The sequence below is a fragment of the Bubalus kerabau genome, chromosome 15 (assembly GCF_029407905.1).
Source record: "Bubalus kerabau isolate K-KA32 ecotype Philippines breed swamp buffalo chromosome 15, PCC_UOA_SB_1v2, whole genome shotgun sequence".
Classification (NCBI taxonomy): domain Eukaryota; kingdom Metazoa; phylum Chordata; class Mammalia; order Artiodactyla; family Bovidae; genus Bubalus; species Bubalus kerabau.
In genome coordinates, this window is record NC_073638.1 from 82,013,580 (window position 1) to 82,039,567 (window position 25,988).

Here is a 25,988-nt window from a genome sequence, read left to right on the forward strand (position 1 = left end):
CAGGCCGGAAACAGGCTGGCACCTCTCAGATGACAGAGAAGGCAGAGAAATAGGCTGAGGGACAGCTGGATGCCAATGGTCAGGGGTTAAAGTGGGAAAGACCAGGGCCGGGGAGACATTCTTGAACATATGGGTTCAAAGGACCCTTCGGGATCACAGGAACCAACACCCTCCTCCCATGAGGATGAATTTTTACCAGTATCTGGTTCTCTCTCTCTCTCCCTACAAACATTTAGACTACATTTCCCAGTCTCCCTCGCAGGTAGCAGGGGGCGTGACTTGAATTTTGGCCAGTGGACCATGGGTCTCCCAAAGGATCGACCCCTGTCTCCACTGGATGCTACAGAGACTCTGGGGCCCCTGACCATGGCTGAGCCACAACAGTGAAGGGGCCTGGGTTCTGCATGACTGTGAGGTTCACAGCCCTCCTCCAGGGGATCTTCCCGACCCAGGGATGGAACCCAGGCCTCCTGCATTGCAGGCGGATTCTTTACTGTCTGAGCCTCCAGGGAGGATGGAGGCCATACAGAATCACTTGAACCAAAGCTGAACTGGGAAATCATCCCATCCACTGGAGCTTCTTAAGCCTTTTGGGTTTTTTTTTAATCTTTAGGGAGTGTGAGGGCTATTAATGTAACTTGACAGTTAACCCACCCCAGATGGGACTATGATCGGAAAAGAAATCTTTGTGTGTTAAGCTATGTAGATTTGGGTTTTGTCCAAATCAGGAACCAGCCTAGTGTAACCAAGACATCCTCCTCCGGGTCCCCGAGCCCAGGGAGTGCTAGGGAAGAGACAGGCTGGGCGTCAGCGCAAGCTCCAGGCTGGGCAGGGCGAGAGCCGGCACCTCCTGGGTTCGGCCTCCGACAGGGACACACCACAACCACACACCACAACCGGGGCAGCACCAATTCCCAAAAAACTTTATTGTTTCAAGTGGCAAAACGTTATTGGTTTCTGTGGGGCCCCTGGCAGGGCGGAGGGAGACGTGGGGTGGGGCTGGGCTCCACCCGTTACAAAAATCAAAGGCTTTTATAAAAAAGGCTATAAACTGGTATCAAAAGAAAACCCAAGGGGGGCTGCAGGAGGAAGCAGAGAGGGAGGCGGGACGAGGGACCAACACCGTGGAAGACCGGTGGGGAGGGGCAGTGCAAGGGAGCTGGGACGCTGATACAAAGTGCATATCGGGGCCTCCCCCAACGCCCCCAGAGGCGGACGGGCAGAGGCTGTGGCCCGGGGAGGCTCAGCCGTCTCCCTGCCGGGGACCCCACAGGGATGGGCACTGCCTGAGACTGCCAGATGGGAAGAACCTGCAACAGAGAGAAGAGAAGAGGTTGGATGGGGACACGGGGGCAGAGGGGACATTTCACCTCCCTGCCCAGGCGCCCCTCTGCGAGGCCCAGCATGAGGAAGGCCCTGCTGGGGACCTCCAGCCTAGTGAGTGCCCCCCAGGGGTGCCAGACCAGAAGGGCAGGCCACCATCCTTGAGCCCTAGGAGAAAGGTGGGGTGGACGTCCCCAAGCCGAGGGACCCTGGACTCTGGAGCTTGGCCTTAGCCGTCTGCTCCCAGCCTCGGAGTGTTCGTGGCTCAGTCGTAACCGACTCTTTGCGATCCTATGGACTGCAGCCCGCCAGGCTCCTCTGTCCACGGGATTCTCCAGGCAAGAATACTGGAGTGGGTAGCCATTTCCTTCCAGGGGGTCTTCCCAACCCAGGGATGGAACCCAGGTCTCCCAATTGCATGCAATTCTTTATCAGCTGAGCCACCAGGGAAGCCTAAGAATACTGGAGTGGGTAGCCTATCCCTCCTCCAGCCTCGCAGACGAGGGCCATAAAAGCCAGGTCTGGGGCCTCCGGAGGCCTCGGGGCAGGGGCCCCAGCAGCCCTGAACCAGCCCCCAACCCCAGACAGGCCAAGTCCAGCCCCTGCCCGCACCTCAACGACTTCTTAGACCTTCTTCTTCTTCAACTTCAGGGCTTGCAGCCAGTTGGGCGATGATCCTTCTGACCTACAGGGCAGGGGGCAGAAGTCGGAAGGAGTCAGAAGCACCCCCTGCCCCTGGCCAAGAGGGGTGGCGTTGGGCTTGGCTGCAGAGACCAGCACCCTGGCACCAACTGAAGAGTGCCGACCCGCAGCATGATACCCTCTCCAAGCCTCTGTCTCTCTGTAAAGCAGGGTTTTCCTCTTAAGGCCGAGATGGGTAGTTCCTGGCACGCAGATCACCTACCCTGAGGACTTGTCTGGCTTGGGCGGGAGCGCGTGGGGCTTGCCCAGCCCGGGGACCTTGCAGGACTTGGAGCGCTGCATCGACTCCTTCTGGCCCGCTTTGCCCTCTGAGGGCTCCCCCTCGTCAGCCGAGCGGTTCCGCGAGCGCAGCTTGGCCTGAGAGGAAGCCGGGGCACAGATGGACGTCAGTGGGGCCGGTGTGGGCAGGGAGGGCCAGGACTTCTCCCCAGGGCGCGGCGTCCCCGGCCCAGGCCTGGACGCCCTCCACAGCCCTCTTACCCCGGGGAGGGGAAGTCGCTTAGCAACGACCTTCCCCGAGGGCAGGCTATGCCTGCCACCCCACAGGCCCTCGGGGAGACAGTGCTGACCTAAATCCAGCCTGAGCGGGCTGGGCGGGGCCAGCGGGGACGCCCCCAGGGTCTGCATGCCCTGCGCCCTCTGCCTGCAACATCTCCCCACCGCACACACTACACGCCTGCTAGAGCCTCGAAGCTGTGACCGGAGGCCTCCCCGAGCCCCGCAGCCAGCCTCCTGCCTCCCCCTGCGCGGCTCAGCCCTGCCCTACCCCCAGGGACACCTGAACCTCCACCCGCCACACCGCTGTCGCCCCGCCAGCCCGTGGGGTTTTGGGACCCAGACCCTCTGTGTTCTTCCCTCCATCCTGCCTCGCGCCCACCACGGGCACAGCAGGCACAGAGGACGGACAGGGTTTCGGGGCTTAGAGGGACAGACAAACGGACGGAGGGCAGGCTGGACGCCAGGGGGTGGCACGGCCAGAGGGTACCTTCAGGGCCGACGGGCTCAGGCCGGGGAACAGGCTGACTTTCAGGCCCTTAGTCACCCGTGTCCGGCGGTTCTGAGGCTCCTCGACCACCTCCTCATCCGAGGACGGTGTCTGTGAAGCCCGTGGCTCTGCAAGGGCCCGGGCAGGGGCTCAGCACAGGGCGGCAACCCCAGACCCCCCGCCCACCACCCAAAGGACAGCGACATGGAGGTCGCCAGGACAGCCCGGCCCTACCCGTGGAGTCTTGGAACAGCCTCGCATCCGACGCTGCAGCCTCCGACAGGCCCAGCGTGCCCCCGGGCCGGATGGCCGGGGCGCGGTGCCCACGCTTGCGCCCCAGGTTGGCACGGCTCCGGTACATGGCGCTGTCGAGGATCTCGGTGTCCTGTGGGGCATGGGGGTACAGACCACTGCCATGACCTTCGCAGAGCCGCCCCATCCCAGCTTCCCACCCCTCGGGCTGAGACCGCCCCGCCAAGAGGGAGGTCCCGGGGTGAGACCTGAGCTACAGCACCTACACACCCCTTCCAACCCCACCCCGACAAGAGCCCACCCACTGACCTCGATGAAGGAGAAATCCTGGCTGGGGGTGCTGGTCGGCGGCCCCTGGGGGGTCTGCTCGCCCTGACTGGACCCTGTGGCATCCCGGGTGCTGTTGACCGCGTCTGTCCAGCTGGCCTCCCCGTCCGGCTGCGGCCTCCAGGAAGGCAGGGGGTCCTGGCCGGACTCCCGGGGCTCCACTCGGTCCGCACCTGCTGCGGCCCCTTCCTCCTCTGACAGGGCCCTGGACCCCAGAGATGCCAACTCCTGCGGGGCCGTGGCCTCGGGGCTGTGGGCAGCCAGCCTCTCACCCGGCTGGCCTTGGGAGCCCATAGGTGGGGAGCGGGCAGGGTGATCACCAGGGCTGCGGGGACAGAACAGAGGCTGAGGTCATGCGGGGCCCACCCAAACCCCACCCCCCCAAACCCCACCCCACCGCCCCCAAAGCCCACTCCCTCACCCCCTCCACCCCACCCCCGCCCGCAGAGCGCCTTTCTCGGCCTGTTTCCCTGCGGCCCGTCCACGCCTCCCCCTAGACTGCACGCAGGGAGCGAGCTGGGCCAGCCCGGCGTGTTCAAATGCCAGGCTCCCCGCTTCCTGAGACGATGGGGGAGTCCCTTCACCCCCAGGGGGTCTGCTAACTACAGGGTCATCGGGGGCACAGAGTGAGACTCTGAACACCTTGCACAGAGCCGCGCGCGGGGGACCCCAAGAGCCTTAGGGTCTTCTAAGTACAGAGTCTCTGCAGGCGCGGAGTGAGACTGAACGCCTCGCACAGAGCAGCGCGGGGGGCGTGCCCACCAACGCGATCCTACCGCTGCCAAAGCTGTGGATCCTCCCGGGACGCGGTCCACCTGCCGAGCTGGCCTCTCAGCCCCGGCCCTCCAGCTCAGCCCTCTCTGCGCATGCCTCTGCACACGGCCCTTGTGGACGGCCGCGTACCCGACGTGTACCCGATGGCGCGCCTAGACAAGCTGCTTCTGCCCGGCAGGCACCCCTGCGCTCTCAGTCAGCCTGGATTCCCCCTGGGGGGCCCCCGGGCCCGCTCCCCCGCCCTGCACACCCTGGGCGCAAGGTGCCAGCCCCACCGCAAATCCAGGTGCTCTGTGCCCATGGCCCATCGGCAAGCAACTCGGGGACACAGCTACCTGCGTCCCCGCGCGGGCCAGGGCCTGGGACAGAGCTGACATCTACCGGGGAGGGGGGAGGGGGGATGCCACCGTGCCCCTGAACCGCGTCTTCTGCCCACTGCGCCCTCGAGACACGACCCGTACCATCCGGCACGCACGGCGTGCTCAGCAGCTCACGCTCTGCACCGGGGAGCCTGTGTGTGGCCCAGCTGCCTGCCTGCCCCTGAGACAGACACACCTGCACACACTCACAGCCCGTCTCCTGCGGGGAGGTGGGCACCGTTCACCAGTCACTCCTTCCACACACCGGCACAAGCACCACAGAGCCACAGCCAACACACAGACACGCACACACACTGTACGCACACACACACACAAGCACCGCAGAGCCACACCCAAGACACACACACACACCCTGTACACAGTGTATACACACACACTGCACACGGGCATGGAAGAGGCAGAGAAGCACCACAGAGCCACACCTCAGACACACACATCTCTCTCACACACACCCCATGCACACGGGCGTGGGAAAGGCGGGCAGTGCCTGGAAGCTAGGCCACGAGCCCCAGATCCCGGGCTGGAGGGGAAGAGCATGAAGCAGGTGAGTCAGTGCCAGGCCAGAAGCGGGGAGAGCAGGGGAGCATGTGTCAGTCTGTCCTTCCCCAGGAGGACACAGGAGGCCCCTGGAGGGAGGGAGGGGTAGCCTCCCCGGGCAGCTGCGCCCACCAGCCTTTCCAGGTGAGGTAGAGGGGAGGCTGGGGGCAGAGGGGAGGCTGGGGCTAGAGGGGACGCTTGGGGTAGGCCGGGGCCAAGGGGCTGTGGACCCGCAGATGGGTGGGCGGAGACGTCCACACCAGAGGGGACCCGGCGCACCCGCAGCCCCATGGGCCTTGGGGGAGGCCCTGCAGAGGGGTGGGGGGGAGCACACATCCCACCCCACTATCTGTACCAGATGCCCGGAGTGAAGGCCCGTCTCAACTGACACCAGCTCTGCCCCTTGCCCGTCAGGACTCTGAGGATCCCGAGGGCCAGGACTTGATCCAACACCATCCCCAGGACCATTCCAGGGACAAACACGGGAGTCCACGTGTAACAGACTCGTTTCCTTGTGCTCAAGGCTCCAAGACCCAAAATGAGAGCGGTCAGGACTGAAGCTGGAATGATGTGTGTATACGAGCAGCAGCTGACCTTGACCCCAGAGAGACAGGAAGAGAATGCCAACCACATGCAGGGGCCCGAGGGGATGCCAAGGAGCAGCATTCACAAGCTGTGGGCCCTTGAGAAAGCCAAGCTGCCTCTCTGGGGCTGCTTCCCCTGCTCACAGAACAAGGGGGCCAGCCCTCAGAAACCCATGAGGGTCCCCTCCCAGCCCACGAAGACCCCCCCAGGTGGCTGGGAGGCTGCTGTATCCCAGGGCCTGGGGGCTGGGGCAGGAGAGGGGGCAGTGCAGCAGCTCTCGGGGGGCCCAGGAGTGCTTCTCCCCTCAGGACAAGGAGCCCAAGACACGGGAGGGACACGCCGAGCGCCCACGCCGCTCTCGTCCCAACTGTTCGGACAGCAGTCCAGCCAATGGCCACCAGCCGGGGGGCCTCCATCCCACGCAGAACGACGACCAGAAACGTCCCCCAGGGCCCCACAACTGTCTACATCTGCCAAGCAGGTGTCAACACTGGCAGTGAGCACCTGGCCAGGGCTGACCACGTGTCTGCAGCTCTGCCACTCCCCGCACATGGACCCCCAGCCCAAAGGCCCCAAGAGGCGTTGGGAGTCAGTGATGCCCACTCGTCACAGGCGGGAAGCCAGAGCAGAGACGGGCCCTGCCCAGCCTCATGGAGGTGGTGGCAGAACCAGGCCCCAAACCTGGCAGACAGGCCCAAAGCCAGGGGCTCTGAGCTGTCCTCAAGGACTTCTCGTTACCGGGAGAACCTGCAAAGCTTCCTCCAGAGAGCAACTTTCCCGAGTGTAGAATTTCCCCAAGTCAGAAGCTTAGAACACCAGTCCTGTGGATATTAATCAAATAAGCTCGAGAAACACCGCGCTGGAGAACGGTAAACAGGTCTCCATTACTGCTGTATTTTCGGCGCCAAGAGCCCTACTTTCTAAGTCTGCCGTACGTCCACCGAGTACACGGTGTTCGCCAGATGTACAACACGGCCCAAAAAGCTGGGCGTTTTCAAGGTGTGACAGAGGCCAGAGATCACACAGCTGAGCTTCTCTGCCAGAACCCTGCCCCTTCCCCAACTCAGTCCCCCAGGCAGAACTTTTGGAAAGTTCTCTCTCCATCCTTAACAACAGGGGAGACTCTGTCCTCACTCCCCACCTTCAGAAACTCATGGAGGGCAGTGGGTCCCACTGCCTGCAAGTCCAAAAGCCGTGAAGGCATTTAAGACCCAGAAGTCGGAAAGTGGTACTGCTGACTGGGTGGCCTTAAGCGGCTCATACCACTCGACCTGCAAATCGGAGGTGATGAAAAAGCCACTCGACCTACAAATCGGAGGTGATAAAAAAACCACTCGACCTGCAAATCGGAGGTGATAAAAAAAACCTCTCCTGCTTCACAGGGCAGGTGTGAAGATCACGGAGGAGAGGTGTGCGGGATGGTGGAGTTGTGAGCATCCTGGGAAGAGGACTCGGGGGCAACCTCGGGCGGCCTACGCTCTCCCCGCACCCGGAAGGGACAGCTTACAGAGGTCCGGTCACTCGCGCTTCCCTGCAGGCTTTGCGCAGCCAGTGCCCCTCCAGCTCCCCACAGCAGCCTAGCCCGGAACTCCCCGGGGCCTTGCCCTGGCCCCAGGCTCTGCCCACCTCCCCTTGCCCTCCCCCGCCCTGTCCTCAGCCCCCATGCCTCCCCTGACACCTCCGACACCCCAGTCCCCTCTAGAGCCTTCCTGGCACCTCCAGCCCCCCAGCCACCAGCACCCCCTCCTCCACTGCAAACACAGCTTCCACCCAGCACCCCCTCCTGTCTCCCCTTCACAACACGTGAGACGCACCCCCCTCCACCCAGATGTGGCAAAGGTCAGACCTGCAACTCAAGTAAAGAGAATTAAACCCGATCTCAACAGAAGTGATGGCAAAATAAACATATGCCTTTTAAGCACCCTTAAGAGGGGTGAGACATCGCCCCAGTTGGTTTTACAACAGAAAAATTTCAGAGTCAGACTACGGTTGACTCATAAAACTGTTTTTTTTTGGAAAGTTCTTTTTCAGCCACCCTGGGTGTGGAGGCCAAAAGGTCACCGGGCCAGATACCAGGTCCCAATGTCCTTCAGATTCCCTTTTGAACCAGGGTTTATTCTCTGCTGGTGTGGCTGTTTTTTATTTATTTATTGGCTGCACTGCACGGTCCATGTGCAGGATCTCAGTCCCCTGACTGACCAGGGACTGAACTCGGGCCCACAAGCAGTCAAAGCGCAGAGTCCTAAACACAGGGCCACCAGGGAAGCCTTGCCCCTGGGGGCCTTAAGACAGGGCAGGCAAGAAGCACGGAGGTCCTCCCCTCTGGCAGAGATGAGCGCCACTGCCCGCTCCACGCTGGACCTGCCCAGGCCAGGATCATGCCAGGCCTCGCCCCCCAGGCCGGGAGCATCCGAAGCCTGCCAGAAACCATCCCGCACAGGACGGTTCCTCCAGCACCCACACAATCACGCTGCAGAAATCACACCTCAACCTCCACAGTCATCGCTTCAGAAAAAGAAACTCACCTGTGTGTGTGTGTCGGTGCTCAATTTAAGAAGTACATAAAGAAAAATTCACACTCCGAACCATCCCAGTTCTCTGAATACTAGACATTTTGGTGGAAGAGCAGCTTCCACCCCAGGTAGAAAGGGGGCCGTTTCCAGGGCGCTGTCACACCCTCCCACCCTGGGGTGTAGCTCCCTTACCTGGGTCCGAAGGCCGGGGACTCCTGAAGCCCGTATCCGTCCTCCTCCGGGCAGATGACCACGAGCGGCAGGAAGGGGTCTCCGTCCTCGGCGTCCGGCCCACTTATCTCGCCGACCCCGAGCTCCCTGGCCTCCGAGGGGCCTCGGGCCTCCAAGCCGGGGGCTGAGAGGTCATCATTCCCCACACCTGGTTCCAGGGGCTGGCTGATGTCCCCCACGCCACACTCCCTGGCTTCAGCCGGGAGCTCCACGTTCCGGAGCTCCGAGTCCTGAGCCCAGTCCACCTGGTCCAGCCCGCGACCCCGCGGCCCCTGAGAACTCTCCGAGTCTAGCTCACAGGGCACCTCCAGATGCCTCAGGCCTAGACTGTCGCCCCAGTCCACCCCGCCAGGCCCGAGCTCTTGGTCTCTCAGCTCGGGCGTCCAGTCTACCTGACCCACTCCACGCTCCCTCGATTTAAGGAACTCTCCCGCCTCCGCGCCCGACCAGTCAGTCTGCCCCACGCCACCCTCTCTGGCCTGGCTGGGGCCTCCAACCTCAGAAGTCCAGTCCTGGTCCCCGACTCCAAGCCCCCCGGGGGCCTCCGCCCCTCCACTCTGCGAACAGCGGACTAGCCCTGCATCAGTCACACCCGCGTGGTCTGCCCAGCCGGTCTGTCCCACGCCATCCTCCCTGGCTTCGCCGGAGCTGCCGGCGCGCACACAGCTGGACACCTCCAGGTTCCAGAGGCCCAGCTGGTCAGTCCAGCCCACAGCCCCCTCGGGGGGCAGGAAGGGGCCGCCTCCCAGCTGGCCACAAGGGCTCAGGCCGGCCCCACTTGCCCTGTCGTCGCCGATTATCCCAAACTGGGGGCTCTGCTCCGCGGCCTCCGCACAGAAGCCACTGCCCCAACCCCGCCGCCCCGGGCCGAAGGCTGCCTCTGGCTGGGCGCCCACACTGAGGCCGAAGTCTCCGGCCCAGCCCCGCTCCGCCCCCTCCCTGTCAGCTTCCCCTGGGCTCCGGGAGCCCCCCGCCTGCGGGCCCCCAACCTCCCGGGAGTCAGCGCCCCCTTGCCAGCCGCCTGGGTCCCTCTGCCCCGGATCCCCATCCTGCAGCTGGGGGCCGCTGGCAGGGAACACACCCCCCGCCTCGGCGGTCTCAGGCCAGCCCGCGTCCCTGCCAGCCGCCCCGGGGCTCACTCGGCCCGGGGTCTTCTTCTCAAACTCCGTGTCCTGCCGCTGGGCCTCCTCGAGGCTGAACCCAGCGCTCAGGGCTCTGGCTCCGAAGTCCCGGGTGAGGCCGCCGCTGTAGTCCGGCACCCAGGCGCTCCTGCCGAAGTCGCTCCTCCTGAACCCCGGGTCCTGCTGCCCTGCGTCCTGGCTGCTGCTGTACCTACCGAGCGGGTCCTTCTGCCCTGATTCCGGACCCTGCCCCTCTTCATCCCGGCTCGCGTAGGCGCCCAAGGCATCTCTCTTCCCAAAGTCCCAGTCCTGAAGGCTTGCGTCCCGACCACTGTAGGTCCCCAGAGAATCCCTCTTCCCGAACTCCTGGTCCTGGAGCTCTGCATCCCGGCTGAAATAGGTGCCCTGGGAATCCCTCTTCCCAAACTCCTGGTCCTGGAGCTCTGCGTCCCGGCTGGAGTAGGTGCCCTGGGAATCCCTCTTCCCGAACTCCCAGTGCTGAAGGTCCACCTCGTGGCTTTGCGGAGCGCTAGGCTTCCCGATCGCCCGGTCCTGGGTGCCGAGGCTCCCTGTGGCCCCCGCTCCACGCCCGTCTTGGCCGCCGACCTCGCCCTCCTCGCAGTCGAGGGCACGCCTGCCAGCCCATTCCCCAGAGCCCCCCTCCCCGACTCCATGCCCACACTCGCTGGCCCACTCCCTCTCTCGGAGGCCTGGGTCCCCTCGAGGGCTTGCAACTCCCAGGCCGTAGTCCCGAGAAGCATCCTGGGACCAGGTGGAAGGCCGGAAACCACCAGGATGTGGGCCTCCTGCAATTCCAAATTCACTCTGCAGGTCTTTCTGGGCCCAGCCGAGGAGTCCCTGGGAATGAGAGAGAGACACAAACGGGGCTTACAATTAGTCAGGGTGGCAATCGGTCCGGAGCGAGAATCAGTGCTGCCTAGTGCCCAACTCTGGCTTCGGAGAGCCTGGGTTTGGATGCGGGCTGTGTGACCTTGGGCAAATCACTTAAGCACTCTGGGTCCCCGGGGTCCCCATCGTTCAGTGAGGTCAGCTACTACGGCAGGGGGTAGGACGAGAGGGTTAAATGGAATCACTGAAGCCGAGGGCTCAGCAGAGGTCCCAGCACCCCGTGGGGCCTCGGCGGCAAATCCCGAAGTCCTGTTTACTGCCCTTGGGCAACACCTGGCGAAACGCCAGGAGCAGGGCTGCCTGGCAGAGGGGTCTTCCCAGGGCCGTGGGGGCAGGCATGCCCTCAGCGAGGAGCGGTGAAGACCCTGCGCCCCTCCACAGCTGCCCCTTTCCAAGGCAAGCTCCCCAGGGCACCCTTCACCCTTCCAGCCCACGTGAACCCCCAGCCCTGACCCCAAGGGAAGCTCCCTCCTGCCAGCGGCCGCCCTGCGAAGCTCTCTGGGTCCTCACCGCCCGCCCCAAAGGGACGGCCTCCTCCGGTTCAGGGAGAAGACCCAACCAGGGCTCCGGGCTCCCCACCCCGTCCGGAACTCCCTGACTCACTCGTGCGGCCGGGGGAGCCCTGGGCTCGGGGCTGCGGAGCCGGCCGGCCTCGTCCCGCAGCGCGGCGTTGGCCAGCAGCCTCTCCAGGACCGACATGCTGGGCTCCCGGTCCCCAGGCCCGGCCATGGTCCCGGCCTCCGGTCCCCGCCCGCCCGGGGCCCACTGGGCGCGGCGAGTGCCAGGACGGGGCTGGGCCGCTCCCCTCGCCCGCCCGGACCTGTCCAACTGCCCTGGCCCCCCTCCCTGAGAGCAGCTGCAGCTCTCAGCGGCCCCGCCCGGGAGCCAGTTGAGTCACCGCATCCCGGGACGGACACACCTACCACGGACGGACACACCTACCGCGCGAGCCCAGCGGCCTTAACTCCTTCCTGCTCGTCCCCCAGGCCCCGCCCAGAGGCCCCCGGCTCCTCCCTCCTCCCAGCCCCGCCCCTAAAAGTACGTTTCTATGGCCACCTGGAGCCCATCCCTGAGTCTACTGGGCAGCCCGGTAGGAGAAAGGGCACTGGCCCTGGAATCGGTGCTCTGGCCCTAGCCTGGCTGCCAGCTTACTGGGTAACCTTTGCACAAGGCTCCGCCTCCTCTGGGCCTCTACGAAAGCAAGTCTGAACTTCACAGTAAGAACACTCGCAAGATGCAACGCTCCCAAGCACTTGTGATGGGCGCTCGTCTGAGTACTTCACAGGCACTGCAACCATCACCCTGCGAGGTAGAGCCCAGCACCATTCTCCCCATTTTACAGACGCAGAAACTGAGGTGCGGGCAGGAAAGTCACGTGTTCAAGCTCACACGTGGGCCAGGAACAGGGCCAAGACAGCAACTCGGCCGTCTGGGTCCAGGACGCACGTCTAACTGGCTCTGTTGGTGCCCTTCATGAAACCACCAGTCCTCACGGACCGAACGCTCAAGGGTGCCAAGCCCTGCACCCAGCGCTTTCCACTTCTGTCTTGCCCACAACACAAGCCTAAGTGTCCTCGGTCGCTCAGTCGTGTCCGACTCTGCGGCCGCACGGACTGCAGCCTACCAGGCTCCTCCGTCCATAGAATTTTCCAGACAAGAGTACTGGAGTCGGTTGCCATGCCCTCCTCCAGGGGAGCTTCCCGACCCAGGGATTGAACCTGTGTCTCCCACACTGGCAGGCAGATTTTTAACTAGCAGTGCCACCTGGGAAGCCCCTAAGTCTATGAGGCAAATGTCATCGTTGTGAAAGGGCTCTGAAGCTTGGAGGTCTGGGTACGTTCCCGAGACCACTCAGCTGGTGGAAGCCGGGGTCAGATGCAGACTCAAGACTAGAGTCTAAGCAGCAGCCCACACCCTCTGCTCCGCCAGCTGAGCAGACTGTACGGACCTCCTGGGCAGGGGCAGGGGCAGAGGTGCCTGCTCACGGCTGGATCCCAAACTCTCAACACAGGGCATCCGCGTTGAAACAAGAGGCCCCCAAAAGCCCTTGACTTCCGTTCCAAACCCCGCCCAGGGCCCCCCTCACCTCGGAGCAGGCGCTGGGGGGCGGAGCGCCCTTCAGCTCAGACGAGGCGCCGCGCCGTGTGCTGGGCGGGGGCGAAGCCAGCAGGTCATCCAGCCACTGGGAGCCACTCTCGGGCCCCGCAGGCTCGGGGGATGCCCGGCAGGGATCTTGAACAGCTGTCCTGGATCGGGTGGTCTCGGCCAGGGCCAGGGCCACGGGGTCCTCCTCGGCAGACAGCGCCTGCCCAGGCTCGGGGGCGTCAACAAACAGGACGCAGGGCTGGTCCGGGGGCGCTGGCTGCTCCTGTCCCAGGACCGGCTCCAGGACGCGCAGGGCGGCCTCCCGGGTGGGCGGAGGGGGCTCCCGTTCCCCGTGTGTCTCCACCTGCGGCAAGGCTGGTGCAGGTGGGTGCCCTGCTGTTGGTGAGGACTCCAGAGGATAGTCCGCCCCACTGCCCGTCGGGCTCGGGGAGGAGCTCGGGTCGTCCCCCGGCCCCCGAGAAGCAGGTCTTCCTGGTCCCTCTGCAGCCGACGGGGCCCCTGACCTTGGCTGGGACGCGCCTTCCTCCCGGGTGGACGAGGGCCAGTCCCCAGCCTCCTCGTGGATGGACGTGGCCCCGCCTCCGGCCTCCTCCCTGGTGGACGCGGCCCTGTCTCTGGCCTCCGCAGCCTCCACAGCCCCACTTCCGGCCTCCTCACAGGCGGATGCAGCCCAGTCTCCGGGGTCCTCGCGGGTGAACGCGGCCCCTCCTCCGGCCTCCTCGCGGGCGTACGTGGCCCCGTCTCCGGGCTCCTCCCTGGTGGACGTGGCCCAGCCTCCGGCCTCCTCCCGGGTGAATGCAGCCCCGCCTCCAGGCTCCTCCCGGGTGGACGCGGCCCCATCTCTGGCCTCTGCAGCCTCACCTCCGGCCTCCTCGCAGGTGGACGCGGCCCAGTTTCCGGCCTCCTCACAGGCGGACACGGCCCCGTTTCCAGCCTCTGCGGCCTCTGCTGCCTCCGCGGCCTCGGTGATGGGGGAGGGTGGCGGGGAGTCCAGCCGCCACACCCCAAGGCCTGCAGGCCGCGTGGGGAAGGTCCATTCAAAGGACTGAGACAAGCTCCAGCTGGACTCGGTCCCGCTCCCCAAGGGGTGGTCCAGGGCGGACAGGCCCCCCGGGGCCTGGGGCAGGGTGGCCAGCGAGCCCCCCAGCTGCTCTCGGTCTGGGCCGGGAGGCCGCAGCACGCCTTCAGAAAATCGCCGCTGGGCCAGACCGCCGGCAGGGCAGTCCTCATCCCCCGGGGCCGCCCCGTCCCCGGATGCAAACGTCCGAGGCAGGTCTGGCAGCTCACCCGCTGCCGTCAGGGGCTGGGGCGCTGTGGCTGGGGACCCCTCGGGGCTGGGGTGCCTCGCGAGCTCCCCCACCGGGGAGCTGCCGGGTCTGGGGGCCTCCGAGGCCGCCACAGCTGGGACCCCTGGGCTCGCGGGTGGGTGGTGGGAGCCTTCCTCGGGGGGGCCCGCAGCTGGGGAGCCCAGAGTCTCGGGGGGCAGGGAGGGAGGCCCAGGAGCAGCAGGGCTCTGGGCCTCTGGACGGTGGGGTTGGGGGGGAGAGCCCCGCTCGAGGGAGTCAAGGCGAGGAGACTCGGGGCCCGAACCCAAGGCTTCGGCGGGGAGACCCGGGCCAGGGGCGCCTCCATTCTCCAAGGTGGGGCCTGGACTGGGGGGCACCCAGGGAACCTTGAGAACCTGCAAGACAAAGTCAGTAGCTGTCACTGCTCTGCCGGCTTGGGGAGGCCCCTGCCTACCCCCAAGAGACCCCAGCTCAGCGGCGGGCTGCCCGACACGCTCACTCCACGGGGGGAACCGGGGCTCGGGGGGACAGCCCCCCAGGACAACAGATAGAAGCTCCAGAATGACCTCAGGCATCCGAGACCGCTAGGGCCCCAGACCCCTCCCGCGTGGCCCTCCCCCCATAAAATGCACAGCGCTCTATTCCCAGGGGATCACTCAGACCATGCCCACCCGCATCCCCCAAGCCCAAAGCTCATGTGAGGAGTTACTAAGGGTCCAAGGTTCACGAGTCAAGAACACTGGCTTTGTGCGATTCCCTGGTGGTCTAGGGGCTAAGATTCCACGCTCCCAATGCGGGGGGGTCCCGGGTTCGATCCCTGGCCAGGGAACTATATCCCAAGTGTGGAAACTAAAAGTTTGCATGCCACAACTGGAGATCACGTGAGCTACAATAAAGATCAAAGATCCCGTGTGACCCAGTGCAACCGAATACATAAACAAATAAAATATATGTTTTTAAAACTGGCTTTGTAAAGGAAAGGCAAAAGGAAAACTAGAGAGTCTGGCTGTCTGGGTGCACAGCCTCAGGGTGGGACTCCACCAGGCCCAGGGCAGCTTCAGACCAGTTTCCGGGAGCAACTCACACCCCCTGCTCTGAGCATCCACGGTCCCAGCTCCGCCTGAGGGGCAGCAGGATCCGGGATTCAAGCCAGAAGCCCCGGGGGCCATGAAAGCACTGGTCTGAGACACTGGCACCTCCCCCGTCAGCTCTTCCCACGCAGGGTCTCCCCGACCCCCGGCATCCCCACCTGCACCCCAGGGCCAGGTCAACAACATCCACCTCGTGGTCAGGAGAAGACTGAGCAAGATCTGCACACCCGGCCGCTGTGAACAGCACAGGGGAAGAACACTCTGGGGCCCTGGGACCCCCAGCATTTGGCCCCCCTTCACCCCTGCACCGGCCTGCCCCAGGCCGTGACCTGAGTCTTGCTCTATCTGACCTCTGCCCTCCCCAGAGGTCACGCCCCCCGCCTTCTCTCATGGGGAGTCGTCTGCCCCATCACCACCTGACCCCTGGGCCTGGGCAGGGGGGCATCCTGTTTCCGCATCAAGGCCACCCTCCGATCCTTCCAGCCTGCACAGTCTCTGCAAATCAGGTTAATTTAGAGCCTGTGCCCTTAAACCACGCCCCCCAGGAACCCTCCTCCAAGAGCCCAGGACAGACCCCTTAAGACCCCTCTGCCCCCAGAGCAGAGCTCCAGGACCACAACCACTCTCCCGAGCACTGCCCCTGGTAAAGAGCTCACAGCAGTTCCCGAAGCCCCACAACTGACCCATCCAGCGTCCTGGCTCCGCTCCCTGACCTCCTCTCCTCCACTTCCCCGGAACCCACCTCTCTGAGGGTCCACCCTAGACCTGGTCCTCAGCCAGAGCCCCTCCCAGAGTGTCACATCTAGGTGACCTGCTCACCCATGTCCACCCCCGTCCATCCAGTGCCCTCTCTCCCTCCCCTCCGCCCATCTGAGAAGCGCGGTCACTCAGTCTCCTCCCTTCTCCCTGTCCCGACTCCCCTCTCTCCTCCACCGCTGTGTTCACACAGCTCCCTGTATTCCCTCCCTCACCCCAGTTTAACCTAATACAATACAGCTCTGCCCCAGCTCCAGGCTGCACCAGGGCAGCTGGAGACGAGCCCACCGCTGAGATGGTGGGTGCTGGGATGGTGGGTTCCCTGCAGCTGCAGCCACCCTGGGCTCAGCTGGGCCCCGAACACCTAGCAATCCCACGACATCCCCCTTCCACACACCCCCACCTCCCAGCTTTCCGATCCGGTCCAGTCCATCCTCAAACCTCCCCGCCTCCGCCCAGGCTCTCCAGGCTGAGGGCCTTGCTGTCCCTCCCCGAGGACTCAGAGACCCCCACCCAGGCACCCCACTCCCCGCCGCCAGCACGAGAGCCGTCCCTGCTCAGAGCTCAGGCCAAGCCCTCCTTTCTGTGTCCAGCATCACAGATTTTTTTCCTTCTCTACTGGACCGTTTCCATCAGCACACAAACTGCTCTCATTTCTTCTGGCTTAAAAAAAACACACACATGCTGCTGTCCACCCCTCCCATCCCTCCAGCTACACCCCTTTCCTTAAACCCGGGCTCTGTGTTCAGCACCTCTTACCTCAACGCCTTGGGCCCGGCCTCCGCTGAGCCCCCTCCAAACGGGCTCCCTTCTTCACTTTGCCACCCTGCCACTCTAGCCAAGTGCAGCCAAGAACCCCCTTGCAACCCCCGATTCTCAGGGGCGCCCCTTGACCACCCGCCCCAGTGCCTCCCCCAGCCCGGGCAGCTCCTGTGCTCCACGCCAGCAGGGTTCCCTCCCTCACCTCCGCTCCTTCCTGCATCTCCTGGGCTCCTCTGCCAGGCCTCCGTCTCCCTCCCACGCCTCACCCATGCCCTCGAGGGACCTCAGGGACCTCAGCCGACTCCACGGCCATCTCCATGGCCATCTACACACCGACAAGTCCCTGCAGCTCCGGACTCAAACACCCCACTGACCCCCTCGGACCCTGCTGGACGAGGTGTCTCCAACTCAACAGATCCAGAAGCAAGCTCCTCTGGTCCCTTTCTCTGTAAAGGGTAACCTCCCGACCACTTGGGCCACAGACCCCCAGTGGCACCCTTCACTCTCCACTCACTCCCAGCAGATCAGCCTGCCTGCAAGTCCCGTCCCCTCCACCTTCACACCAGAGGCCCCCCCGCCCACCGTCTCCCCCAGGGACTGCCTCCAGGATCCATAGCACCGTCGTCTCTCACCGGGGTGACCCCAAGAGCCCCCTGACTGGCCCCTGCCGCTGCCCTTGGCCCCTGGCCGAGATCTTGGGCAGGGAGACTCCTTGCAAATGGAGCAAGGTCATGCCTCTCCTCCAGCCCCTCAATAGCCTCTTTCCCTTCTGCGAGCCAGCGCTCCCCCGAGTGGCCCATCGCCACTCAGTTCTGCTGTCTCTGTGACCCAGACACCCCAGTTTCCTCGCTGGGTGGAGTCCACGTCCTTTGTAACTGCAGCTCCCTCTGCCAAAAAGGCTGTTCCCCAAACATCCAAGAGCTCACCCCATCCCCCGTTTCCTGGCAAGGAATTCCCGTCACCCTTGCCCCGGGACCCGTGCAGGTAGGTGTCCCGGGGGCCTGTCTGATGCTCTACCTGTCTGCCAGTTCACAGGGCTCCCGGTGTTGGAGTCTGCCTCCCTACATTAGAAGGCGTGTTCCGCGGGAGCAAGGGCTTCCCTCCTGGCTCAGACAGTAAAGAATCTGCCTACAAGGCAGAAGACCTGGGTTCGATTCCTGGGTCAGGAAGCTCCCTGAGAGACGGGAACGGCTACCCGCTCCGATATGCCTGCCCAGAGAACTCCGTGGACAGAAGAGCCTGGCGGGCTATAGTCCACGGGGTCGCAAAGAGTCCGACACGACTGAGCAACAGACACACGCTTCCCTGGAAGCAGGGGGACTGTGGATACTTTGCATGTGGCTGTCTCCCCAGCACCGGGATCACAATAGATGCTCGATAAATACGTTTGGACAAATGCACACACTCATGTCTCTCTCCCTGCTGGACGGGACAGCCTCCAGCTAGCAAGGGCTCTTGGAACAAGAGAGACCACCCTTCGCGTCATTTACTCAGGAACGCAGACTGTCCGCCCCGAGCACACCGTGGGCAGAGGGGCTGTAACAGGAGACCCCTGTGAAACGTCGCTTCACCTCTTCTGCGAGAGAGCAGACCTGGCCAGGGACCGTGCTGGACTCAAATCCTGCCTTTAGCCCCTGGGCAAGTTATTTGGCACCTCAAGCCCTGGTGTGCGCACCTCTTGTGTGGGACCTGAGGGGCCTACTGGGCCAGAGTTATGACCGGGGTTACGTCCGTCAATCCCCCCGCCCCCCCGAGGTTACCCAGCAGACAATAGGCCGTCCAGGGCAGTCATCCTGGACACTGTAGGAGCCTCAGGCCCTCAGCCACACTTAGCCAGGGTGGCCTGGAAGTTGAGAAATATAAGTCCTGGGGCAAATCACGTAAACCTCCTCCACAGCCTCTGTTTCCCCAGCTAAACTAAGGGAGGCGGGAGAGGCACAAACGAGACCCTTCCAGCTCAGAGACTGCGTCGTCGGGTGGGGAACTCACGTCGGTCGTGGGCTCAGAGACGGCCGGCTGGGCTAGGTCCCCATTGAAGGTCAGGTCTGAGGGGGACTTCCTGTGAGGGAGAAAGAAGGGAGACGGAGGCACAGATCAGAGAAGCCTGAGGCTGGTGGAGAAGGAAGGTAATCAGGGGTCTGACCGACGACCGGAACAGAACCCGACATGCACCCCGCCGGGGCACGTCCTCCTGGGGGACAAAGACCCTGGTGGCTCCCAGAGAGAGCACCCCAGAGGCAGCGGGTGTGTCCCACCTGCATGTCAGGGGGTAAGCCCCCCCAACCCCTCTGGGAAGAGCCTGCGGGGCCCCAGAGCCCTCGGGGCTCCTAGTAAGACCACTAAGCCCCAGAGCCCTTGAGGGGTTAAGGTTCTCTGGGCCAGGGCAGCTGGCCCCTCCCCAGCCAACGCTTCTGGAGAACTGCACGGGGAGGAAGACAACCAGAGGGATTTTGCAAGGTCGAGGTTGCTCCTTTCAAGCCAGGCTGGGAGCAAAAGAGAAGGAGAGCGGAACCCAGCCTGGACAGGGCGGGCTCCCTGAGAGCCCAGGGGGGATAGGAGGCCTCAGACGCCCACACTCCCAAGAGAGGCTGGCAGGCAACGCAAGCGAGGCTCTGGGCCTCCAGCTCGGCTCAGACCGTAGCAGGGCCTTCTCTGCAGCAGGAGCGGTGTCAGTGGGGCCAGAGAGCTGCGGGCCTGGGGGGCAACCGGCCCAAGCTGGCGCTCCCTGCCCTGAGGGTATTCCAGGCAGCTGGGACCCTCATGCCTCCTCCCCGGGGCCCAGGGACACGTCCAGGTCAGGAGCCCCCAGGACACGCTGGCACCGGCTCTGGGAAAAGGGATGCCACACGCAACGATCTCCAACCCAGCTGTGCAGCCTGTGCGCTCACACCCACTGGCCTGGCGTCAAGGGGCGTTCACTGCTTTCCTCTCCCGTTAGACTTCTCTTCACGGCCAGGCTGTGCCACACACATACACACACACCCACACACCCCCCAGCACCTGGCACACCGCTGCACCCACAGGATGGGCCAGCAGTTAAGAGCACACACTGGAATCAGAGAGGCCCTAATTCTAACCCCAGCTCTGTCTGTCACTTGCTAAGGGACCAGGGGAAGTCACTTTTGAGCCTCAGTTTCCTCATCTCTAAAATGGGCCTAATATTCCCTTCACTACACAGGATGGCTGTGGATTAAGTGAGGCAGCGTTTGGCTCTCAGTATGAAAAAAGCACTGAAAATAAACTTCCAAACTATATATCTGAGTTCTCCTACAAACACATGGACTCTGTACAGACGACAACAGAATAAAGCACACACTAACTTGGTCTGCAGGGGGGGAATGGTCCGTGACTCTGTCCAGGGTTGGCCCGCACGCACGCAACACAGCTAACCTCCAAGGGAAGATCACCATCTCACAGGAGACTACCCACCCTGTCCTCCAGGCTGGCTGCAACCAGACACATAGCCCCCCACCCCTCACCTCTGCTCGGGGGTCTTGCTGGGCTCCTCGGGGCAGTCGGCAGGAGACCCCGCGGGCCCCTCCTGGGACCATTCCTTGGAGAGGGTCCCAGCGTCTTCCCTGGGGCCTGGGGCCACGCCGTAGCTCCTGGGACCGTATCTGGAGCTGCCGTCGTGGTTGAAGGTGAGGCGGGAGCCCCAGAGGCGGTCGGGGCTAGCCGGGCCCTCCTTCCTGGGCTGGTCCATCTTGGCCAGGATCTCCTCCACAGTGGGCGCAGCGAAGCGCTCCGAGGCTGGGCGGAAGGGAAGGGGTGCCTTGCGCACGCCCCCGGGGGCAGCGCACCGGGCCGGAGGGGTCAAGGGGGGCGTCTCTTCTTTCCCAGGCTCCTCTCTCCCAGGCTCCCGAGTGGCTTCTCCCCCAGCCAGGGCCTCGGCCGCAGACCTTGGCGCAAACGGAAGGGGCCGCTTGTTGCCGCCATAGGGCTGGGGTCCTGCCAGCATGTTCATCTTCCGGGCAGAAGGCAATTCGGCCAGAGGACCCCGGGGAGGCCGAGGCCCAATGGGCACCAGCAGGCTGGGCTTGGCAGGCAGGGCTGGCTTGGCAGGCAGGGCTCGGGGTTTGGGCTTGACAGGGGGTTTGGCCCGAGGGTCACCTACCAAAAGGAAAGGGCTGGTTGAGCCGATGTCAGAAGAACAGGAGGCAGAGCTTCACCTCCCACCCTATGGACTCAGAATGTTCCTACACCCTTCCAGGTACAAGTCAAATGTCACCACTTCCATGAAGGCTTCCTGGATTTTCCACACACATCCCAGAAACATTTTCCCTCATCTCCAAATTCCCGAAATGTCTAGCCAGTCACCCTAACAAGTGAAAAGCCATTTAAGGGCCTAGCTGGCAGCTATTTCTCACTGTACCCACTTTACACCTAATACACATTCTTACCAAGTGAATGACCAGATGAGCAAACGAGCTAATAAATGAACACCTGCCTGCCCACACCAGGCAGTCAGTCCACCATCTCCCCCAGTCTGGTCCTTCCCTCGAGCATGCCACTCTGCTAAACTACATCCACAGCAAACTCGTTCTCCCAGCTCAGATTCCCTACCCTGCCACCCTGCTGCCCCCCTCCTCTGGGGCACACCCAGGCCACCTCCCTGCCACCATCCGCTGTGTGACCAGGAACGCAAACTCACTATTGACCTAAGCCAAACAGAAGGAAATCTGCTACAGAAGGGAAAAAAAAGACCAGAAACATACCTTCTATATAAGGCATTTCAATGCCAAATAAAAGACCTTGAATTACTCATGGCCACAGCCCTGCTAATAGGATATTTTATCACCCACTCATTCCACTCAGTGCAAGAAAGGCGTCTAGACAGGGAGCCAGGAGGCCTGGGTTCAAGCCCATAGGTGCATGCCCTTCCCCATCCCCCACCCCCAGGCCTCAGTTTCCTCCTCTGTCAAACAAGTGGTTTGATCTACATCCTCTCCAAGGTTAGCGTGTTCTCTGCTGGAGAGCTGTGATCTCAGACAGTTCTGAAGGGTCTCCACCAGAGCGCAGGACCTCTCAGGCTCATCCCGCTTGTCCTCAGACTCCTCCCTCTGTCCCCAACAGGGTCAGCCTTCACCCACCCACCCCCAACACCGAACGGGGGTTCGGGCCTCCAGCCCCCTTTCCAGCCAGCCCGCTCCACCTCGCACCCACAGGTACCTCGCTCGGACCCAGCGGATACCAGCTCCTCTTCCGGCTCGCGGGGCGCTAGGGAGGCCATGGCTGCGCCTTCCCTGGGAGCAGACACTTGCATCACATGCGGCAGGCCTGGGAGTGGGGGGCAGAGGGGTGAGCTGGGGGCGGCAGAAGACCCAGGAAAAGAGGGAGAACAGAGAGAGGACCAGAGGGCTGGGCGCTGGCAGCGCGCTTGGAGAGGGAGTCTCCGACTTCTGGCGGCCGGTGCGGGACAGGAAGCGGGCGCTTCAGGAGGGGGGCTGGGGGAGATCACAGGAGGTCCCCGGCGGCCACGTCCTCCCCTCTGCTGCCCGCCCCCCCCCCCCCCCGCGTCGGCTCTCCAAGTCCGTCTCCTAACCCTAAAGTCCCACAGGTCCGAGGAGCCGCCCCCTGCTCCCTCCTCCAGCCAGCTGTCCAGGGCACCCCACTTACCACTCCTAAGGCACCCCCCCACACACAGACACTCCTTGGGTCAGGGGGCCCCCGCTCGCGGGATCGACCCAGGGCCGGGGAAAGAGGGCTGCCAAGCCTGAAGTCTCCTGGTGAATCACCTCGCGGGAGACGGGAAAAACCCGCTCCTCCCCAACCTGGGCCCCGCCCCGCCGCCCGCCTAGCCCGCGGGCCTCCCCTTCCCGCTCCCCGGCCTGCCGCTGGGAGTGGTTCCCTCCCGGCCCCCCCACCCCCACCCCGAGTCCTCCTCCTCCCTCCACGTCCCTGCCCCGACTCCCGCCTCCTCCAGAGCCGTCTCATCCAAACACGGAAAAATAAGGAATAAAAAGTAAACATCTGGAATACATTTTTTTTTCCTTTAATTTCTCAATCGCTTTGGCTTCGGCTCGGAATTTGATGAGGTAAAGTCAGGGCCTAGTCCTGTTGCCATAGCAATGGCCTCCCACTGGATTTCCAGAGCCTCGCCAAGAGGAAGGAGGAGCCGGCCCAGGCCCGGGGCTGGGAGAATGAGACCAGGCTAGAGAACATCCGGGGGGCGGGGTGGCTTGGGGGGGAAACTCCCTAGGGCTCCCCTCCTGGGCCCGTCACCATGGGAGGGTCCACAGCCCACCAGAAGCAGCTACCTGGGCATCACTCACCAGCCTGGGCCTGACCCGAGGGCTTTCGAGGGAGGTTGCAGAAGAGATTTTAACCCAGGTGACAGAAGCCTATGGCCGAGAGCAAATGGGTGCCCCTCCTCTCGGCCTGTAACTGGAGCTCCAGGTCTGCTCCACCAGGATTCAAATGCTGGGTGGATCTCCTGCCTTCCAGCTCTGTGACCTTAGGCACTTTCCTCACTGGTCTAAACCTGTTTCCCTGTATGAAGAACACAATGAGACTTAACACAGCGGTTAAGGCTCCGTGCTTCCACAGCACACTGCAGGCGGCCCCAGTTCGATCCCTGGTCAGGGAACTGAGGTCCCACATGCTGGGAGGTGTGGCCAAAACTAAAAAAAAAAAAAAGAGGCTCACATGAGATGATCCATGCAGCTGCTGACCTCAGTGCCCAGCACCCAGTAAGTGGCCATTAAACGGTAGCTCCTATTAGGAGGCTTCCCTTGGAAACCATCTCGTCCTCTCCTCCAACCACAGGCTACCGCAGACCAAGCCTTGTCACCTGAAGAACCCAGTCTTGTCACCTGTTCTTCAGACACTTCACCACCTCCTCAGGTCCTATCCTGGATCCTGAAGCACCATCCCACCCTCAAGAGCCCCCAGGAATGACCACTGCCCTGCCTCCTTGATAGACCCCGCAGCCCTCTGTTCCAAAGGAAAAGCGATGTTTCCTATTGCCTGGCATGCATGGGGTCCCTGAGGACAACCCAACCCTCTCCAACCTGCAAGGGGCCCTGCCTTGCCCAGAGTCACCTACTCCAGCTGGTCTGGCAAGACAGCACCAGATCCAAAGAAGGGACCTCAGGTGCCCAACTTCCGGGAAAACCTCTCACTTCTGACCCTGCCCCAGCTTGTTCCCAGGATAGGAGGGACTAGGCAGGAGGGAAAGAGACATCCAGGCCCGTGCAAGTCCGGTCAGCCAAGTCCGGTGCAGCAGGCGCACTGTGGGTGGGTGAGTAACATTCACAGCCGGCCCGAGTGTGCGTGGAGGAGGGGCACGCGGCAGAAAACATAAAATTTAAAAAAAAAACGCAAGACTGTTTCCTTGTCCTTGAACGTTATTACCAGGGATACGTGGTGTGGGTGGTTAGAAATGGAGACCAGCTGGTCCAGAACCGAAAAACCCTTTCACCTGGAGGCTCAGCCGGGCGAGGAGCTGTAGCACACAGGAGGGAGAGCTCGTCCTCCCCCGCCAACTGAGGACGGGGTCTCAGCAGCTCAGACGCCCAGCGGGAAACCCGGGTGACCAGGGCCGGAGAGCAGAGCTGTGAAAATCTCAGCGGCTCTGAGCATCCCCCATGCGTTAAGAGTCCAGAGACCGGCTGGACCCTGAGGGCACAGGGGAGACACCAGGCGGCTCCTGCCCCGGGGCGGAGGCCCAAAGAAGCCTCGCCGCAGGCAGGGCCGCCTCCGCCGACCCTGAGATCTCCCGCCAGCCGGGTCCGGGGCCGGAGAGGACACTGCCGCAGGAGGGAGGGCCAACTGCGAGACGAGAGAGCCCGGGGCGAGGGGCCGTCTGGAGGGGCCCGGCGGGGAGCTCTGGGCACAGGGGGCCGCGGCTGCCGGGGGGAGGGGACGGCAGGCTGGAGGAGGGGGCGGCGAAGGCCCCGCGCGCGGGATGGGGCGCCGCCGGCGGACGGACGGACGGGGGCCCGGGGACGCGCGCCGGGCGGGGGCGGGCTGGGGCGGCCGGGGGCGTGCCGGGGGCGGGGGCCCAGTCGGGGAGAAGTGGGCTAGGGTCCCTCCGCCGGCTCCGCCCGCCGCGGGCTCCGCCTGCAGCCTCGGCCCCCCTTCCAGGGCTCGGTCGGCACGCGCTTCAGGCCCTGCGCCCCCGCGCGCACGCCCCGGCCCCCGGGCCCCCGGGCCGTGCAAACTTTCCTCGTGACCGGCCCCCGCCCCCAATCTCGGCTGCGGTCTCGACGCAAGAGCGCCCACCGCCCCCGTACCTCGCCCCCGCCCTGGACCCGCCCCCGCGCACTCACGCTCTCCTCCGAGGTCCAGCTCCGCCAGGCCCGCGCTCCGCACCCCGTCGTGAGTCTCAGCCGCCGCCGCCGCCGCCGCCGCGGGACCGAGCCTGGCGGAGTCCGGGCGGGGCCGCCCTGGGCCCGCCCACGGCCCCGCCCACAGCCCGGCGGGCCCTGCCCTTAGCCCCGCCTCTATCCCCGCCCAGGGGCGCTTTGGCCCCGCCCATGCCCCGCCCCGGGCCCGCCGGGCCCCGCCCCTGCCCGCCCACATCCCACCGGGCCCCGCCCCCGGGCGCCTGGCGAGTGTTGGGGCGCCTCGCCAGTGACCGCGCGCCGCCTAGTTCGCCTGGGCGCATGCAAATAAAGCCGCCCCCGGCCCACGAGGGCCCGCCCCGGTTCGGACCCCCGCGAAGCTGACGCAACTCGGCGCTGAGGCGGAAGGCCACCGAGACGGCGGCCTAGAGAGGAGGCGGCCCGGGCCCGGGCGGTGGGCGGGCTGCCGCCCTGCGGGGCCCGCGCGGGAGAGGTTTCCCCCGGCCAGAGCCAGGGGCCGGCCCCTGGGCTCTCCGCGCGCGCCGGCTCAGTCTGCAGCCCGCGGGGATGACCGCTCACCCTCGCGCGTCTCCTGTGGCGCCTGCCCCCGCCCTTCCCAGGTGGCACATCCCTGGTCAGGGAGGGCCCCTGGAGCGGGGCACTCTCTGCCTGGAGAGTCCCATGGACAGAGGAGCCTGGCGGGCTGCAGTCCACACAGGGTCGCAGAGGGTCGGACTCGACTGCAGCGGCTTAGCAGGCATGCCTGCCCCGCCCAACATAAATTCCTCCCAGCCTAACAATGCCGCATACTCCACAAGAAAGGCTTCACACATACTCCACCCCTTTCCCGAACCCCTATCAGGCTACACCCCCACCCCCACCCCAACACACAGCACTCTTCCCCCCCAATTCTGCGGGCTCAGGTTTCCATTCCCCCCCATTTGCGGGGAAGATTGGTCAATCCTGATTCCATTATCGAAAGACTTCCAAGACCCTGGACTCGCAGGTGATGAAGGCTGGAGCCGGAGCCGCCCTCTCAGCTTCGCTAATGGAGTGCCGCTGT

General features: G+C 64.1%; 1 protein-coding gene across 4 annotated transcripts; it reads right to left on the reverse strand.

Annotated features, from left to right (window-relative positions):
- Positions 1 to 901: 901 nt before the first annotated feature.
- On the reverse strand, positions 902 to 25,029 carry TNKS1BP1 (tankyrase 1 binding protein 1). 4 transcript variants are annotated; one of them, XM_055547155.1, is made up of 13 exons: positions 24,911 to 25,029; positions 22,913 to 23,129; positions 21,810 to 21,917; positions 20,120 to 20,750; positions 18,630 to 18,699; positions 12,726 to 14,426; positions 8,571 to 10,588; positions 3,572 to 3,914; positions 3,245 to 3,395; positions 3,011 to 3,138; positions 2,228 to 2,382; positions 1,936 to 2,008; positions 902 to 1,310 (listed from the first exon to the last, which is right to left on the reverse strand). In XM_055547155.1, exons 3-12 carry the CDS (start codon positions 21,901 to 21,903, stop codon positions 1,948 to 1,950), a joined length of 5,352 nt encoding a protein of 1,783 aa, XP_055403130.1. In that variant the 5' UTR covers positions 21,904 to 21,917; positions 22,913 to 23,129; positions 24,911 to 25,029; the 3' UTR covers positions 902 to 1,310; positions 1,936 to 1,947. The 4 variants fall into 4 exon arrangements, with proteins under 4 accessions (XP_055403130.1, XP_055403131.1, XP_055403133.1 ...); XM_055547156.1 differs by lacking the exon at positions 24,911 to 25,029 and adding an exon at positions 24,061 to 24,854; XM_055547158.1 differs by lacking the exon at positions 22,913 to 23,129 and having other exon boundaries at positions 24,911 to 24,986.
- Between the last annotated feature and the right edge of the window lie 959 nt (positions 25,030 to 25,988).

Excerpts from the sequence above, each read along its gene's own strand:
- TNKS1BP1 (XM_055547155.1), bottom strand. The coding sequence starts at position 21,903 with ATGCAAGTGTCTGCTCCCAGGGAAGGCGCAGCCATGGCCTCCCTAGCG. Across the intron at positions 3,396-3,571 it reads AGGATTTCTCCTTCATCGAG|GACACCGAGATCCTCGACAG; the intron begins GTCAGTGGGTGG and ends CATGCCCCACAG. Across the intron at positions 3,139-3,244 it reads GCTGTTCCAAGACTCCACGG|AGCCACGGGCTTCACAGACA; the intron begins GTAGGGCCGGGC and ends GGGCCCTTGCAG.